A 16,677-nucleotide genomic window follows, 5' to 3' on the forward strand; every position below is an offset into this window, starting at 1 on the left:
TCAAACTTTACCAGAAATGTTGACACTATATGTTGTCGACAATGGAGGTTATGAAGGAAATCCATCAAATGCAAACCCGGGAGGTTCAAACACTTTTTACACCGGTGTTGTGAGCACACTCTTCCCCGACGTTAGCGTTGCAAACYCATATGGTCCAAGCACACTCTTCCCTACCGGTTGTGCTCCTGGTCTAAATCAGAGCACTTTCTTCCCTAGCAGTAGAAGTGGTGAAAATCGAAGCACCTTTTTCCCCTACGATGGTGCTGGAAATTCATATCTTGAACAAAAAGTTACCGTTGAACCTGACAGTTATTTTGTTCAAGACTTGAACATGCCTCCGATGCAGTCTCCCAACCCGTACCCGATCCGGTCTCTCGAACTGTCAAAACGGTTGTAGGAGGTAGATATGGCAAAAGATGTTTCTGTTGCTGCCGAAATTTTGAACATACCCGAAGACGACGATAATTCCGATTCTGAAGATATCAAGTCGGTAAGGAATAGTTTTTTGGGTATGCCCGACCCACCACCTTGTCCGGACCCAATTATCAAAAGTATGTCGAAGAATGGCTACGATATTGGTCGGGATGGTCGGTGGAATGGTCAAAGCTCGGTTTTTCGCTCGGTTTTTCCAGAGAAAACAGGCGGTGGGATGGTCGGTGGTGGGGATGAATGGTCCCCCACATGCAATTTATATAAAACGTTAAGTAATAAAACAAAATCATCGTCAAATCAACGTCAAATCCGCGTTAAATCGACGTCATAGAGTTGTCATATCATCAAAAACCGCGAAATCAGATATAATGTCTGATTTTTTCTCCAAAAATCAACTAAATATTTTTTTTTCGTAACCACAATTATCATCCGGTTATTTTATAACGAAAAACCGTGAAATTTAAAATTAAATACGTAAAAAGACACACTTAATGTATTTTTCAATTTTTATTAAAAACACCCCTTAATTGTTAAATAAAAAACACAAAAAGTTAAAATTTGGTTTAAAAAACACAGAGAAAAATAATTTTTGCGTCTCCATAAYTATAAAGATTTATTTTTAAACTTTTTCCCATGAAATTTGGTTCTAAAAAAGTTAAAAAATACAACTTCAATGTTATTAATAAAAAAAAAAACACGGGTGAACAGTACGGATCGCCCCCCGTACAGTACGGATCGCCCCGGGGGCGAGGTCAAACACGGTCAACGAGGTGAACAATAATCTCGACTTTTGATGAATTTTTTTAATGGGGGCGATCCGGGTGGTTATTTTGGCAAAACCTCTAAAATGTGGTTATTTTGTGGCAAAAGGTTGTGTAAACCGGTTATTTTTATAAATAACTTTTTTTTTAATGCAAAATTTAGACAACTTTCTGTTAAATTGATAAATGACTTAATGTTTCTAATCGTTTATTTTATAGAATTCCATTTTTACTCATAAATATGTACGGTAATTATTTAGAAATTTATTTTTAAACAACAATTTTTTTCAATATTACCCATTTATTAATTATTTATCCATTATTACAAAAGTTTATAAAACATAAATTATAATGTGATAAATAAGATGGTAGTTAGATATATAAATTAATCATTAAAATATCATTGTTGACTTATTTGATTTAAAAATTATTTTTATTTTGACTTTGTATTAAATATTTTTAACGAATAAATTATTTATTAATAAATTAACAAAAAGGGCAAATTACTAAAATAAAGAATATATGTGAAAATATAATAATGTTTATATTACATTGCAAAATGATGATGCTTCCGATGAGGTTTTAGAGATATAAGAATTAAAAAAAATTATAATAATAAAAAATTATTTCTATACATATAATATAATTTAAATATGACAATGGATTACCGAGATTTGAACTCGGAATTAGTTGGATGAAGTAGATAATTTCTTTGTTAAATGGGTAAAAGAGTCAATTTACCTCTTGTTCAGTAGATGGACGATAAAATACTTTAACTTTTTATTTGATAGGAAAAAACAATCATATAAAGCTAATGGACCGTTTATTACCAAGTAACATTAACTCATCGGATGAATATAGTAAGAACCAATGATCTTACCCGGTAAGAGCGAGATAAGGACCAAGAACCTTACGCGGTAAGTGAGGGCGGCGACTCTTATCACGGTAAGCGTTTATCGGGTAAATTGTTGCATACGATGTTGTTTTGATGGACTAAAATCTTACACAATAAGTACATAATAGTGTTAAAATTTACCGGTAAGCACTTTCCGGGTAAGTATTTGATAAACGGCCCATAACTTGAATAGTAGCCCCAAAAAGGACAGTACCATCCAATGGTTTTTATTCGGTATCTAATAGCAGAAGACAATAAATCATCTTCTTGCTTCTCTTGCATATTGTTTCAAAGAACATAGTGGTCAAAGGAAGCAATGTAGAACTCCCTAAATGTTGATCCCAAATCTTATTTTAATGTTAATAATAGAATTAGAATGAATTGTGGAAGCTCAAAATATCAAGAGTCAACAGATAATGAAATATATGAAGAACAATATAGCAGATTGAGATGTCATATGATTCATATATCACAGATCTTACAAGGAAGAGTTGGACACAGAAAAATGAGATAAAACATCAAAGATTGCACACAGTATTACTCACAAAAAACCTTCGAAAGCTTTATTAAAATTTTCCCTAAAAGCTTACAAATGAATCACCCCAAGACATTTATTTGTAGTGCCAAAATATGTTAGGAAAGTATGTACAATCAGTATTGGACTCATGTAAACTGAAATTAATGCTTTTGAAGGGGACCACTCATGTAGCGGCAATGACAAATCTAGAACCTTAGGTGACTAGGGCTCTAGAGGTATCAGAAAAAACCCAAAACTGAATAATTCACTTGAACCAAAAGAGCTTCGGGTTATTTGGTTTGCGAGTTAAATGGTTTGGTTAATCGAATAAGGTAAGTTTTGGTTTCTATCATCTTTTGACCATACCTGTTAACCAAATAAGGTAAGTTTTGGTTGCGATTATTTTCTTTTACCATATCGGTTAACCGAATAAAAAAGTATACTATTATTTTGTAGATAATTTCCTTCTAGATGAACTATATAAAATTAACTTTATGTGAATTGATTTGTCTTTAAGTTAAAAGAACAAGAAATTGAGATATACTTAACAAAACCATCAACCAATTGTAGCATGATTGTGCTATAAACTAATGTCGAAAGCTTGTAATTGAATTGATACAAAAAGGAATTCACTCCAATGATATTCGAGAGGCTATGTCCATAGCAAAAGCTCGTATTACAATTGAATTGAAAAATAAAATGACTCAAAACAGGATACTCCCCGCCCACAAAAAGGCTCCCACACACTAGACAAAAGGAAAACCCGAAAATACCCCTAAGGTCTTATTCAAAACAGAAAATAAGAAATTACACTAATTTCCCCTCCTCCTATATGTGAACCACTAGAGGTACACCAATACTCTCCCCAAAGATTTCACCTTGTCCTCAAGGTGATTATTAGGAAATTGTTGTAACAGAGCTTGTTAATGCTCCTAAGAAGACTCAAATTCAGACATTCCTTTCCATTTCACCAAAACTTCCAACTGTCCCAGTTCTCCTCGGGTAATTGGGCGAATATCTAACAAATCCTCCGGCTCTGCTTGAAGGACACCGTAATCTGGGTAGGAATTTATGTTGTAGAAGCATAATTTCCAAAAGCTTACTTTAATTGCGACACATGAAAAACTGGATGTATCTTCACTCCCACAGGTAGGTCCAATTTGTAGGCTACTTTTCCAATCTGCTCCAAGATCTTATAGGCACCATAAAATCTGGCTAACAACTATGGTTGATTACCACCCTTCACTAAGGATTTCAGCCGGTAAGGACATAATTTTAAGAACACCTAATCTCCAGGCGCAAAAAACATCTTTTTTTTTTAAGTCAGCATATTGCTTCATCTTACATTAAGCCTTCAACAGATGCATCATGACCTCATCCCAAATTTCATCTCTACTCATTAATTATTGTTCTACGGACTGAAAATTTGAGGAAGCATATTTATAACGTATCAAAGGTGGGGGATCTCTCCCATAAAGTACACGGAAAGGAGAACATTTAAGTGAGGTATGAAATGAAGTATTATAAGACAACTCATCCCAAGACAACCATTTACTCCACTGCCTCGGTTTGTCCGAAACCCAACATCTCATATACTATTCTAAGCATCTGTTCACAACTTCCGTCTGCCTATCCGTTTGCGGGTGGTACGTGGTACTAAACCTGAGATTAGAACCTTGTAGTTTGAATATCTCTTTCCAAAACGCACTTTGAAAAATATTATCTCTATCGGAAACTATGGATTGGGGCACTCCATGTAGCCGTATTATTTTCTTTGCAAAAACTTCAACAATCGATTGAGCATTATATGGATGTTTCAATCTAATAAAGTGGGCATACTCACTGAAACAATCTACAACCACCATAATGGTGCTCCTACTATCAGACGTAGGTAAGCCTTCAATAAAATTCATCGATACATCCTCCCAAACTGTAGAGGGCAGAGATAAAGGTTGTAATAGACCCGCTGGAGTGCCACTTAAAGTCTTATTTCTTTGACAAACTTCACAACTTTTCACCAAGTCGTTTATGTCTTTCCTCATGCCCATCCAAAAAATCTTAGTAGCAATGCGCTTATAGGAACGATTCGCCCAGGTATGACCTTCGGTAGGAGATCCATGAAACTCCTCAAACAGTAAAGGAATGAACTTGGATGTCCTGGGTATTACCAACCTACCCTTATATAACAGTAAACCTTGTTGTAATTTAAATCCTTTATGGGTCGTACTGTCTTGCATTAAATCAGTCTTTAATTTCATAAGAAATTCATCTTCCTCAATTTCACGTTTCAAATCATCCCATTGTCTCTATTGTGGTTCCCTCAAACTTGAACATTCCAAAGCATCTTTTTTCCAAGATAGAACATATGTTGCCCGATTAACACATCTTGGTTTGTAACCAACCGAAAAGTCGTAACCCAACAACTTACTCATCCATCTTTGATACTCCGGTTCAACCACCCTTTCCAACAAGAATCAATGACTCGCTGATCGCTACGGACCGTAAAATGTCTCCCAAAAAGATACGGTCTCCATTTACGTACAACAAAAACTACAGCCATCAGTTCTTTTTCGTACACAAATTTCTATTTTGCTCTCAATCCTAACGATTGACTGAAATAGGCTATGAGCTGCTCGTTTTGCATCAAAACAACTCCCAACTTGTAACCTGAAGCGTCTGTCTCAATGATAAATTCCGTCAAGAAGTCAGGAAGTTTCAAAACAGGTGTTGTTAATAACAACTTCTTCAATTTCTCAAAGGCTGATTGGGCTGCTTCTGTCAAAAGAAAATGATTCTTCTTTAGTAAATCTGTGAGGGGGGGCAGCCACCATTCCATACCCTTTAATGAACTTCCGATAATAACCGGACAGTCCCATAAACCCTCGTAACTCAGTAACTGTAGTCGGGTCATTATACAATAGCCTTTATCTTAGACTTGTCTACCTCTACACCCTCACCCAATATAACATGCCTCAAATAACCAATTTTATCACGGCCGAATTCACACTTTTTCTTATTAGCATAAAGCTGTTGTAGGGACAAAATGTCAAGAACAAGCTTCAAATGTACTAAATATTCTTCCCAAGACTTACCGTATACCAATATGTCATCAAAAAATATCAAAACAAACTTTCATAAATAACGACCAAAAATTTCATTCATTAAACCTTGGAATGTCGCCGATGCATTGACCAATCCAAAGGGCATTACGAGAAACTCGTAATGTCCATGTTGAGTACGAAAAGTTGTTTTCTGCACATCTTTCTCGCATTCTAATCTGATGATAACCGGACTTCAGATCCAATTTCGAGAACACTCAGGCATTGTGTAATTCATCCAGTAGCTCGTCGATGACTGGAATAGGAAACTTATCTACCACCATTGACTTATTTAGGGCTCTATAATCTATACAAAACCTCCAGCTCCCATCTTTTTTCTTTACTAGTAATACAGGACTTGAGAATGGACTTGCACTCGGCCGAATCACTCCTGTCTCCGGCATTTCTTTAACTAGCTTTTCAATCTCATCTTTTTGATAATGAGGGTACCTATACGGTCTCACATTCATTGGTTCGGTTCCATCTTTCAACACAATGCTATGCTCTTTTCCTCTAACCGGAGGCAATCCATGTGGCATATTGAAAACCCGTTCAAACACCTGTAATAAATATTCCAACCCCGAATTCATTTCTTCCTGCTCTTCATTCTCTATTTCACATGAGCCCAATTCACTAAAATTTCATGACCCTCCTGTTGGATTTCCCTTCCTATGGTTTTCAGCGACACTTTAGTTCTTCCAAGAGATAGATCACCTTTAATCGTGACAGATTTTCCCCCAACCGTGAATTTCATTACCTGTTGTTTCCAATTAATGTAAATGAATCCCAACGTTTCCAACCACTATATACTTAAAATCACATCACTATTTCCCAATTGTATAGGCAAAAAATCCTCCACGATATCTAAACTTTGTATTGACAACGTTATACCACATTAGATGCCCTCTCCTTTCACCGCATTGGTCGTACCCATAGTAATCGTATACTCTTTCGTTTTATTCACTTCTAAATTCAACTTATTAACCACCTTTTACGAAATAAAGTTGTGAGTCGTGTCGCTGTCTATGAGTACTTGTTACTAGAATTATATAAAATAAATCTCTCGGACTGTTAATAAAAGGAAATTAGTGCAAGTATACACTTATCAATCCAATATCGTCTTTCACAAGTAATAGAGTGGTAAAAATACTGAATATCGTTCACATGGAAAATAATAAAAGTTCATTGAAAGTCTAAATAAAGATATGATTTCAAATGATGAGTTCGAAGAAATATTTGTGGTCAGTTGGTTTAACACTACTGTTGTGATCAAGTAATAAAAGAGAGCTTAGGGTGTAGGGATATGTTAAGATATTAAACCGGTTTTTAAGTAGACAACATGCTACAACATGGTTCTATAGCATGCTTAATAAGTAACTTGTCCTTACAACTAATAGCTTCTTTAAGGTACTATCTCGAGATGTAGAATGGCGCACAATCATAGATTAAGCCTCCATATCTCTATGTAAGGCTGGAGTCTCGACATTGGCTCAAATTATTCCTTATATAAGCTAAATGGAGTGAAACGTGTCTCCTCAATGCTAAGTATCTCTCTCAAGCCTACTTCCATATCATTCAAGTTGACGTGTGCTTGTTGGTTGATCTCTAAATCCAACACACTTTAACATTTTTAAGCAAGTGATCAACTTGTCCATGGATGATATAATTTTGCAATATAAACTTGGATGATGTAGTTGGAAAGACTTATTATTTAAATATCTACAAAAGGAATTGGTGTTTCTCTTCACGTCACTCAACACCCAAATTATATATTTAGTCTACCATACTTGAAATAATAAAATTACTTGCATAAATAATAAAGTATATTAATAAGAAGTAAAGTACAAGAAAAGAAAAGAAAGTAGAAGAAATAAATGCTAAAGAAAATTATAAAGAAGGCTTCTTGAATTTAGATGGAATTTAAAGATACTTCCATACTATACTTTCATACCCAAATTTACTTCTCAAATTGTTTGTCCTCAAATGCCAAATATCCCTTTCTTTATATAGTAGGAAATGGGATACAAGGACCAAAAGATAAAACCATTATCCAACTTTATACAATGTTCAAAAGATAAATCAATGCTACCCAAAAAATAGTACAAAGAGAATATTCTCTTCTTGCACAATGAGATCTTCAAATATGCAGGAAATAAGTTGTCAAAAAGGAGGATAAGACATCAAAAGATGCTCCATATTATTATCTAAAATGCCCTAGGAATCCTCCTGCAGCACATGTTGTAGCATACATCTGCCAAAACACTTATTTACATAGCTTTTTCACAAAAAATAGCACATACCTAAGAAGTAAACATGTTTATCAAATCAATTCAGCTCCAATATAAAAAAGATGCAAAAATTAAATAAAAAGACTCAATTTGTGGAATTTTGGGAAACTAAAACTAATAAATAAAGTAAGAAAAAGTGTAAAAGCATCAAACAAGTTGATGCTTATCAGTACTACAACCTTCTAATCTCCAATAATTCCTTCCATTTTCATCGTATTCTGGTTAGCAATACCAATGACCGAATTGAAATGAACCTCGACTTTCTTTCATACATCGACCACATTAACCGAACTCAATAATTTATCCTCTTATGTATCAGCTTCTTCCACAACTTCCTCTTGGATCAAAATCACATTCAACTCTTTTTTTACATTTGTGCCCTGGTGAATACTTTTTGTCACATCGATAGCATAAACCAAGAGATCGCCTTTGTTGAACCTCCTAATCCGATAACCTTCTAAAGTCCGATCCAAAACTTACTTTCGAGACCAGAGACGAGACATAATTCGATCCGCTACTCTTAGCTTCGAATACAAAACTTGAATTCTTCCTTCCTATATACGTTGATCTCTCCCTGTTGATCATTTTATTTTTGACTTCGATTTTGGAAGCGGTCTCCATTGCCTCACTTAACGAAATTGGACTCAATAGACACAGTTCGACCTTAATCGAATTTTCCAATCCATTAATGAATTGCCTGAGAAATACCTCTTCAGATATCCCATCCAGAGGAGCAGCGAATTCCACAAACTTTTTCCTATAATCATCAATCAATCCTTCCTGTTTCACTGTCAAAAACCGTTCACATAACAATCCCAAAGCTAGTGATCTGAATTGACGAAGAATTAACCGTTTCAAATCTTCCCAACACGTAATAGGATGACGTTTGTTCTCCCATTGAAACCATTTCAGCGCATCACTTTCAAACGCTATAAACGAAACGTCAATTTGTTCCTCAAGACTTAATCAATTTAACGAGAAATACCTTTCGGCTCTCAAGATCCATCTATCCGGATCTGTACCATCGAACGCTGTAATTTCTCTTCTTCCTTTTACCGCCAAAAAACGATTACGATCATGTTTATCACCATTTTTTCCACTTCCTCCAACCGACCGTGTTATCTCCATCAGATAACGCAGACGAATTCATCTTACTAACCAATTCTGCCTGTTGTTTCCCGTTCTTCTCGATCTGCTCCAGGATCATTTGCATTCCTTTTTTTATAATGAAATTTGATCAATGAAACTACGGATTCCGAGGAACTAATCGATGGATCCCGTGTACATAATTGCCTTTATTATTCTAAGGGGGTGTTTGGGATTGCTTATTTAAAACAACTTATGCTTTTTTGTAAAAGTGCTTATTAACTTATGTGGTATCAAACTGGAGTTTTGTAAAAAGTGTTTGGATTAGCTTATAATGGTACCAAAAAACAATAAGTTGATAAGTTGGTTTTTAGTGTTTGGCAAATTTGGCTTATAGATGTAAAATTACTAAAAAGGTCTTCCAATCAACCTCCACTGTTCATCGTCTCCATCCTCACTCCAAACCCTATTTTCTCCAGATTCCTCTCCATCAGATTCCTCTCCATCCTCATCACTCCAACCCTATTTTCTCCAGATTCCTCTCCATCCTCATCACTCCAACCCTATTTTCTCGAGAACCTCTGCATCGGCGAGTTTGCACCCACYGTGGAAGAGGTTGTCATCGCGATCTCCTGTGAGTGGTTTCTCCCCGAGAACCTCTGCATCGGCGAGTTTCTTGGCACCGATTTCCGTCTCCAAGACGACATCCGTCTCCAAGATGACATTCGATTCGATTTCTCTGGTTTGATTCTCTGGTTCGATTTCACAAAACACCCCCGAATCATCAGTCGGTCGCTTGAGGAAGGTAAGGGTTAAAATGGTAAATTGTTAATAAGTTGATTTTGATAAGTCAGGGGGGATTGACTTATCAAAAACGACTTATTACCGGTTTGGTACCGGTATAAGCACTTTTTTTTTACCCAAACACTCCAAAATGACTTATCTCCGATACCCAACTGAAATAAGTTAATAAGTCGGTTTGAAAAGCTTACCCAAACACCCCCTAAATCTGAATATTTTTATGTAATCAGAATTCAAAATAACACTCAACACTGAACACTGATCCGAACATCCCTACATATAAATCTAATCATCTTCTTCGATCATCGATCATTAATGGCGGGCCTTCATTCATCTCTTAGACCCACTTCATCCTCGTCGTCGTCGTCTCATTCATCAGCACAATCCTCTCAGGTTTTCAATTCAAAAATCTTGCTCTTACTCACACTCCTTCCGCTCTCTCTAGCAGCCTTCGCCTTCGTTCTGCAATGGCGTGGCGAAATCGACGATCCAACAACCCGGTGGAGTCCCAAAGATCGCCTTGAATTCCCTGGAATGGATGCTTATACCTCCTCCACACACACCACCCGAACCTCCTCGAATTGTGCGGATCTCTTGGGTCAAAGCCGGTCCGTATCCTTCCCTTATTATAGGGATTGGAAATTCGATTACATATCCGATCTAAAACCTAAGGTATTATTCCCAAATTTCATGTTTCTTTTTGTAGGGTCATTTATGTTATATAAGAATTTTTTAGCTGATTTGGGTAAACGATGTTGTTTTTTACTGATCATGTAAATGTTGTCTTTTGAACCCAAAAAGGTCTAAAAGCCTATTTTCAAAATCTAATTACATGCTGTTATACATAGACGACACGACTAGAGGTTCGCATTGCCGTGGGTGCAATGGCCACCTGCTTGTTGATTATTGACAATTTATTCTTAATGGATGCTTTTTTTATAAAATCTTTAGGTTTTCTGAAGATCTGTGCAATTTTTATTTTGAGAAAAGGGAATGCGCTTGTCACATTGGATTTTGGATTCAATCTTATCTGTGATGTATCAGAATTCAGCGGCATTGAAAATGTTTACTTTTTGAAGTTAGTGGTATAACATTTGGGAATAAACCAAGTAATCAGTCTTGTAGGATTACCATTTCAATGATCCTTTGAATAAAAATGAAGTTAATAAAAACAAAAAATTGGTCATAGCTCGAATGCTGCTAATGCGTGGTTTTGACTGATAAAGTATACTAGAAGTGGTGAATGGAGAAACATGTAAGGTTACACTTCTTTGTGATAATAAAGCCATGGGTTTTCAGCCATACACCATAGTAGCATTGTTTGTCGTTGATAGTGTTGTTAATGAGTTTTGTGCATAATACCCTTCTGAAAACAAGTCACATGTTCTTTTTAAGAGTAGGTGAAAATCTTCAGCCGAGACTGAAAATTATCTGAAATTCTGAATCATTTTCTATGTTGCAAAGTCTTTACCAAATAGCTGTTGTACATCAACTGTTGATATCATGAAACGAAATCCTTAGGAAACTTGTCCTGATTAAGGGAAAAAAGTTGTGAAAACATGCCAGCTGTGTAGTTTAGTCGAATATACTTGCTCCGTTTTCTTTAGGATATCTATTGGTTCAGCTACTTAATGTGGGTATCTTTTAGCATCCGTAGTACCAATGTCATCTGCAATTTTGTCATTGCAGATATGCATTACCACAAGCACATCAGCTGGCTTAGAGCAAATATTACCGTGGATCTTCTATCATAAAGTTATTGGTGTTTCAACCTTCTTCCTGTTTGTTGAAGGAAAAGCGGCATCCCCGACTGTATCTAAAGTTCTAGAGTCTATCCCTGTGAGTCAAGGACTTGACTTTGTGTTTCTTCAAAGTTGATCTATTATAACATACGTGTTCTTCAATGATCAAATTTACATTAATCTTATTACAGGAGGTAAAGGTGATATATAGGACAAGAGAACTTGAAGCACAACAAGCCAAGAGGTTAGTTGTTGCATCTTTGAATTTTATATGCTAAAAAAAGAGAAGGAAAAGCATGATCCCATTGGTTTTTGTTAGTTAATGTAGTAATAAAAAATTGGCTTTAACCAGAGACATTTTTATGAGTGTTAATGCTATAACGTAATGCATTTGATATTCAAAAATCTACTATAAACTCCTTGCTTTGGACAGAGGTAGGCCGTAGGATAATGTTCTGAAGTAGCAAAGAAAAAGAAAGCATGTCCCCGTTGGTTTCTTAATAGTTAATGTAGTTTAATCAAAAATACTGCTTGAACTCAAACCATTTTTGTTAATGTAATTTGACACTCAAACGTCAAATATGGATTCTTTTCTTGGGACAAAGGGGATATAAAGTTCTGAATTACCCCCCGAAAAATCATATTCTACAATTTAGGCGGGACCCGTTATAAGACCTTCCAATAGCTACCTCATGTCAAGATTCTTGAGATCTTGTTGGAATTGTTATAGGCTGATATTGTGTGTATAGAAGATTTTCAGTTTTCACTTTGTATTTGAATATGTTAACCAAGGGACTTGAGGCGTTAAACTTGTAAAGGCACTATTAGACAATTAAGTGTGATATATATATAATTATATTAGAGGGTCTAGAGTGTAAATGTATCTCTTATATATATCCCTGATTGTAATCGGTATATACACACACAATTACCAAGTTTATCTTGGTATCAGAGCCAGCCCTAAACGCCCTACAGCTGCTGCCCTACGGCTGCCGCCCTACCGCAGCCGGCCCTAAACGCCCTACAGTTGTTGCCTTACGGCTGCTGCCCTACCTTTGCCGCCCTACCGCTGCCGCCCTACCGCAGCCGGCCCTAAACGCCCTACAGCTACTGCCCTACCGCTGCCGCCCTACTGCTGCCGCCCTACCGCTGCCGTCACAAGGCAACCCTAAAGCTTCCGCACCCGTCTTCTACCCTACGGCTGCCTAATCCTAAAGCTACCGCACCCGTCTTCTACCCTACAGCTGCCTCACCTTCTATCCAATGACAACTGTTGCAGCTTTCACTCCAACCGAGAAAACCACCCATAACTCCCACAAGTTTGGCTTCACTTTATCACCAAACAACTATGGCTATTGAAAGACAATGGTTCAACCGTTCCTTGTCACAAACAACCTGTTCGGCTATGTTGATGGCACCATTCCTTGTCCACCGATGACTATCTCATCATCATCATCATCTGGAAAAGATGCGAGTGCCCCCACCACAACCGAATCCTAACTACACAGCATGGGTTTTCAATGATGCACATGTACGGATGCTGATTATTATTTCTACAATCTCTGAGGCGTCGTTCCAACACGTTCAAGGACTTACCTCCCGTGATCTTTGGCTGTCTCTTGAACGTGTTTACGCTCCTCACACATCATCTAGGGTTCCCTAAAAACTCAGCTTCTTAAACTAGAGATGAAGCCTGCTGAAACCTCCTCCGCATACCTGACCAGGGCTCAAGAATATGCTGATGCTCTCGCCAATATAGGTGAACCAATGAAAGAAAAAGATTTGGTGATGCTGGTTATCTCGGGTCTTAGAGAAGAATACAACGGGCTGAAGTCAACACTCCTTGGTCGCCAATTCCCAACTGCCTTTGCAGAACTTCATGGCCTGCTATCAGACCATGACTACATGATCAAGAAATCTGCAACTGACATCTCTCCGCCTCAAGCATTCTCGATTGTCACGAACAACCGCAACTCAGCGGTTCCTGGTGCCACCTCGTCTACTCCTCAACCGGATCTTCAAGCTATTCAACAGCTTCTGTCACAACTTGGTCTTCAAGTTCAGCCTGTTAATGCACAACCTGCACATGCCTTTTACACCAACAGATCTGGGAATAACCGTGGTCGTGGACGTGATTCTAGATGCGGACGAGGAAACTACAACAATAGAAGTCAAGGAGGAGGTAACCGTAATCAATTTAGTTGGGCTTCTAATCAAAACACTGTTTTTGGCACATGCAACAGGTGTGGGATTGGTCATATCCCGTCTCATTGCTCCAATCGCGACCCTACTCCTATGAGAACGAGACAACCACCTTCTGCCAACTTTACAAATTACCGGTCACAAGCTTGGCTTCCGGATACAGGCTCTAGCCATCATGTTGCACCGGACCTATCTASCTTCGATAACTCTGAGGCCTACTACGGTGAGGACAACCTTCACGTTGGCAATGGTAAGGGTTTACCCATTCTACACATTGGTTCCTCACAACTTCATTCACCAAACAAAACCTTTTCCCTTAAAGACATACTATACGTACCTGACATAAAACAGAACTTACTTTCTGTTCAAAAATTCTATCTTGATAACCATGTGTACTTTGAATTTCACTCTACTTTCTTTGCTGTGAAGGACAAGTTCACACACACTATCCTCCTCACTGGTCCAAGTAATGGTGGTCTCTACTCCTTCCGTCCTCCTCAGCCTCAGCCTGTTCAGAAAATGTCGTTTTCTACCACACGTGCCTCTTCCACCACATGGCACCAAAGACTTGGACATCCACATCCACAACTTTTGAAGTCCATGTTATCTAAATATCATTTACCTTTACAAAATAAGTGTGCTAGTACTTTTTGTGATTCATGTTCTATTGGCAAATCGTCTAAACTTCATTTGTTACCATTTACTTATAAAAGTTCGCACATTTTGGATTTGGTTTTCTGTGATGTATGGGGGCCCGCTCCTGTTCCTTCTTTTGATGGTCACAATTATGTGGATTTTTCCATTAAAACTAAAATCTGATGTTTATGCCACTCTTAAACGATTCTTGCGATGGTTGAAAGGCATTTTCAAACCAAACTGAAATCTGTCCAAACCGACTGGGGAGGCGAGTTTCGGAATCTCTCCCAATTCTTCTCTCCTCTTGGCATCACCCATCGCCTCTCATGTCCCCATACAAGCGAACAAAATGGCTTTGTTGAACGACGACATCGACTTGTTGTTGAAACCGGTCTTACTTTACTTGCTCAATCCCATGTTCCACAACGGTTTTGGCATTTTTCTTTTGACACTGCAGTCTATCTTATTAATCGAATGCCATCCAGAACCAACTCAAACACCTCACCATTTGAACATGTGTTCAAACACAAACCCGATTTTTCCTTTCTTCGGGTTTTTGGATGCCAATGCTACCCTCATCTCCGTCCATACAATAAACATAAAATTGACTTCCGCTCTACATCTTGTGTGTTCCTTGGTTACAGCACCGCTCATCATGGCTATCGGTGTTACAACCCACAGTCTGATCGTCTTTACGTGGCCCGTCATGTTCGATTTAATGAACAATCATTTCCTTTCCAAACATCTCCTCCAACCACTCCTACTCCAACCACTCCAAATCCTTATGTCTCCACCTATCCCAAATCTGACCTCCCACCCACCTCTTCATCCTCCACAGGACCTAATGAACATTCTGCTCCACCAGAACTGACACCCTCCATCGCACCTACAGTGCAAACTGTCCCACAAGAAACAACACCTACCACCACCCCTCCTAATGATCACCCTACGGCCCAACCACCCCTTATCCACACCTATCACCGCCGTTTCATAGTCACCGAACCACCACCGCAGCCTACCCCTACCCCTTCCCCTCCTCTACCACCAAACAACCCACCCGTACTCGACCACCCAACCTACGCCCCAATCCCAAACAAACCAAACCTTACAATGCCTCCTCATACCATACCCATCATCCTTCACCTGACACCGAACCAACCACCTTTACTATTGCTAACAGGTACCCTCAGTGGCGTACCGCCATGGCTGACGAGTATTCGGCGCTGATGCGGAATGGTACTTGGACATTAGTACCACGCGTTCCAAATTCCAACGTAATTGATTGCAAGTGGGTATACAAATTAAAAAGGGACCAAACAGGGGCAATAAAACGTTACAAGGCATGACTAGTAGCCAAAGGGTTTCGGCAACAACCAAGCATTGATTATCAGGAGACGTTCAGTCCCGTGGTCAAATCGACCATCATACGTGTTCTATCTCTGGCTGCAACACAGAAATGGTCCCTAAGGCAACTTGATGTGAAAAATGCCTTCCTACATGGTGATCTCAACGAGACAATTTATTTGCAACAGCCACCAGGGTTCGTTGACCTGGACAAACCCGATCATGTTTGTCTACTTCACAAATCCTTATATGGATTAAAGCAGGCCCCTAGAGCGTGGTTTCATCGATTTTCTACGGTCCTTCATTCTCTTGGCTTTCAGGGCTCCAAAACGAACCCTTCCTTGTTCATTTACTCCCACAGGGGCACCATTTTGTACATGCTAGTCTATGTTGATGACATTCTTTTGACAGGAAACAACCCGGAGGCTATTGACAAAGTGGTACAACGTCTTAGTCAATCTTTTGTTGTTCAGGATATGGGTCGCTTGTCTTATTTTCTCGGTATTGAAGTGACCAGTTAGGGTCATGATATGATTCTATCACAACGGAAATACATCCTTGAACTCTTGCAACGCGCAGGCCTGTCTAATGCTAAACCGACTTCATCTTCTATGACCACTAATGCTAATCTTGCTCTTGGTGATAGCGTTACGTTTGCTGATCCGATCAAGTACCACCAAATTGTGGGTGCCCTTCAGTATGTGACATTGTCTCGTCCGGATATTACTTTCACGGTCAACAAAGTCTGCCAATTTATGCAATCCCTTACTGAAAATCATTGGACGGCAGTCAAACGAATTCTTCGTTACTTGCAAGGCACTGCTGACTATGGTTTACGAATCATGCATGATTCAGGCACAATCCTTCATGCCTAC

General features: G+C 38.3%; 1 protein-coding gene across 1 annotated transcript in view; it reads left to right on the forward strand.

Moving 5' to 3' along the window:
- The first annotated feature begins 10,143 nt into the window (after positions 1-10,143).
- Positions 10,144-16,677, forward strand: part of LOC112518590 (glycosyltransferase-like At2g41451) — a 14,285-nt gene continuing 7,751 nt past the window's right edge. The window contains exons 1-3 of the mRNA XM_025126342.1: positions 10,144-10,550; positions 11,568-11,717; positions 11,812-11,864. Of these exons, the coding sequence (XP_024982110.1) occupies positions 10,194-10,550; positions 11,568-11,717; positions 11,812-11,864 (560 nt within the window). The 5' untranslated portion in view covers positions 10,144-10,193. The remainder of the gene's footprint in view (positions 10,551-11,567; positions 11,718-11,811; positions 11,865-16,677) is intronic.

This window comes from Cynara cardunculus (assembly GCF_001531365.2).
Source record: "Cynara cardunculus var. scolymus isolate 2C chromosome LG 9, CcrdV1, whole genome shotgun sequence".
Classification (NCBI taxonomy): Eukaryota; Viridiplantae; Streptophyta; class Magnoliopsida; order Asterales; family Asteraceae; genus Cynara; species Cynara cardunculus.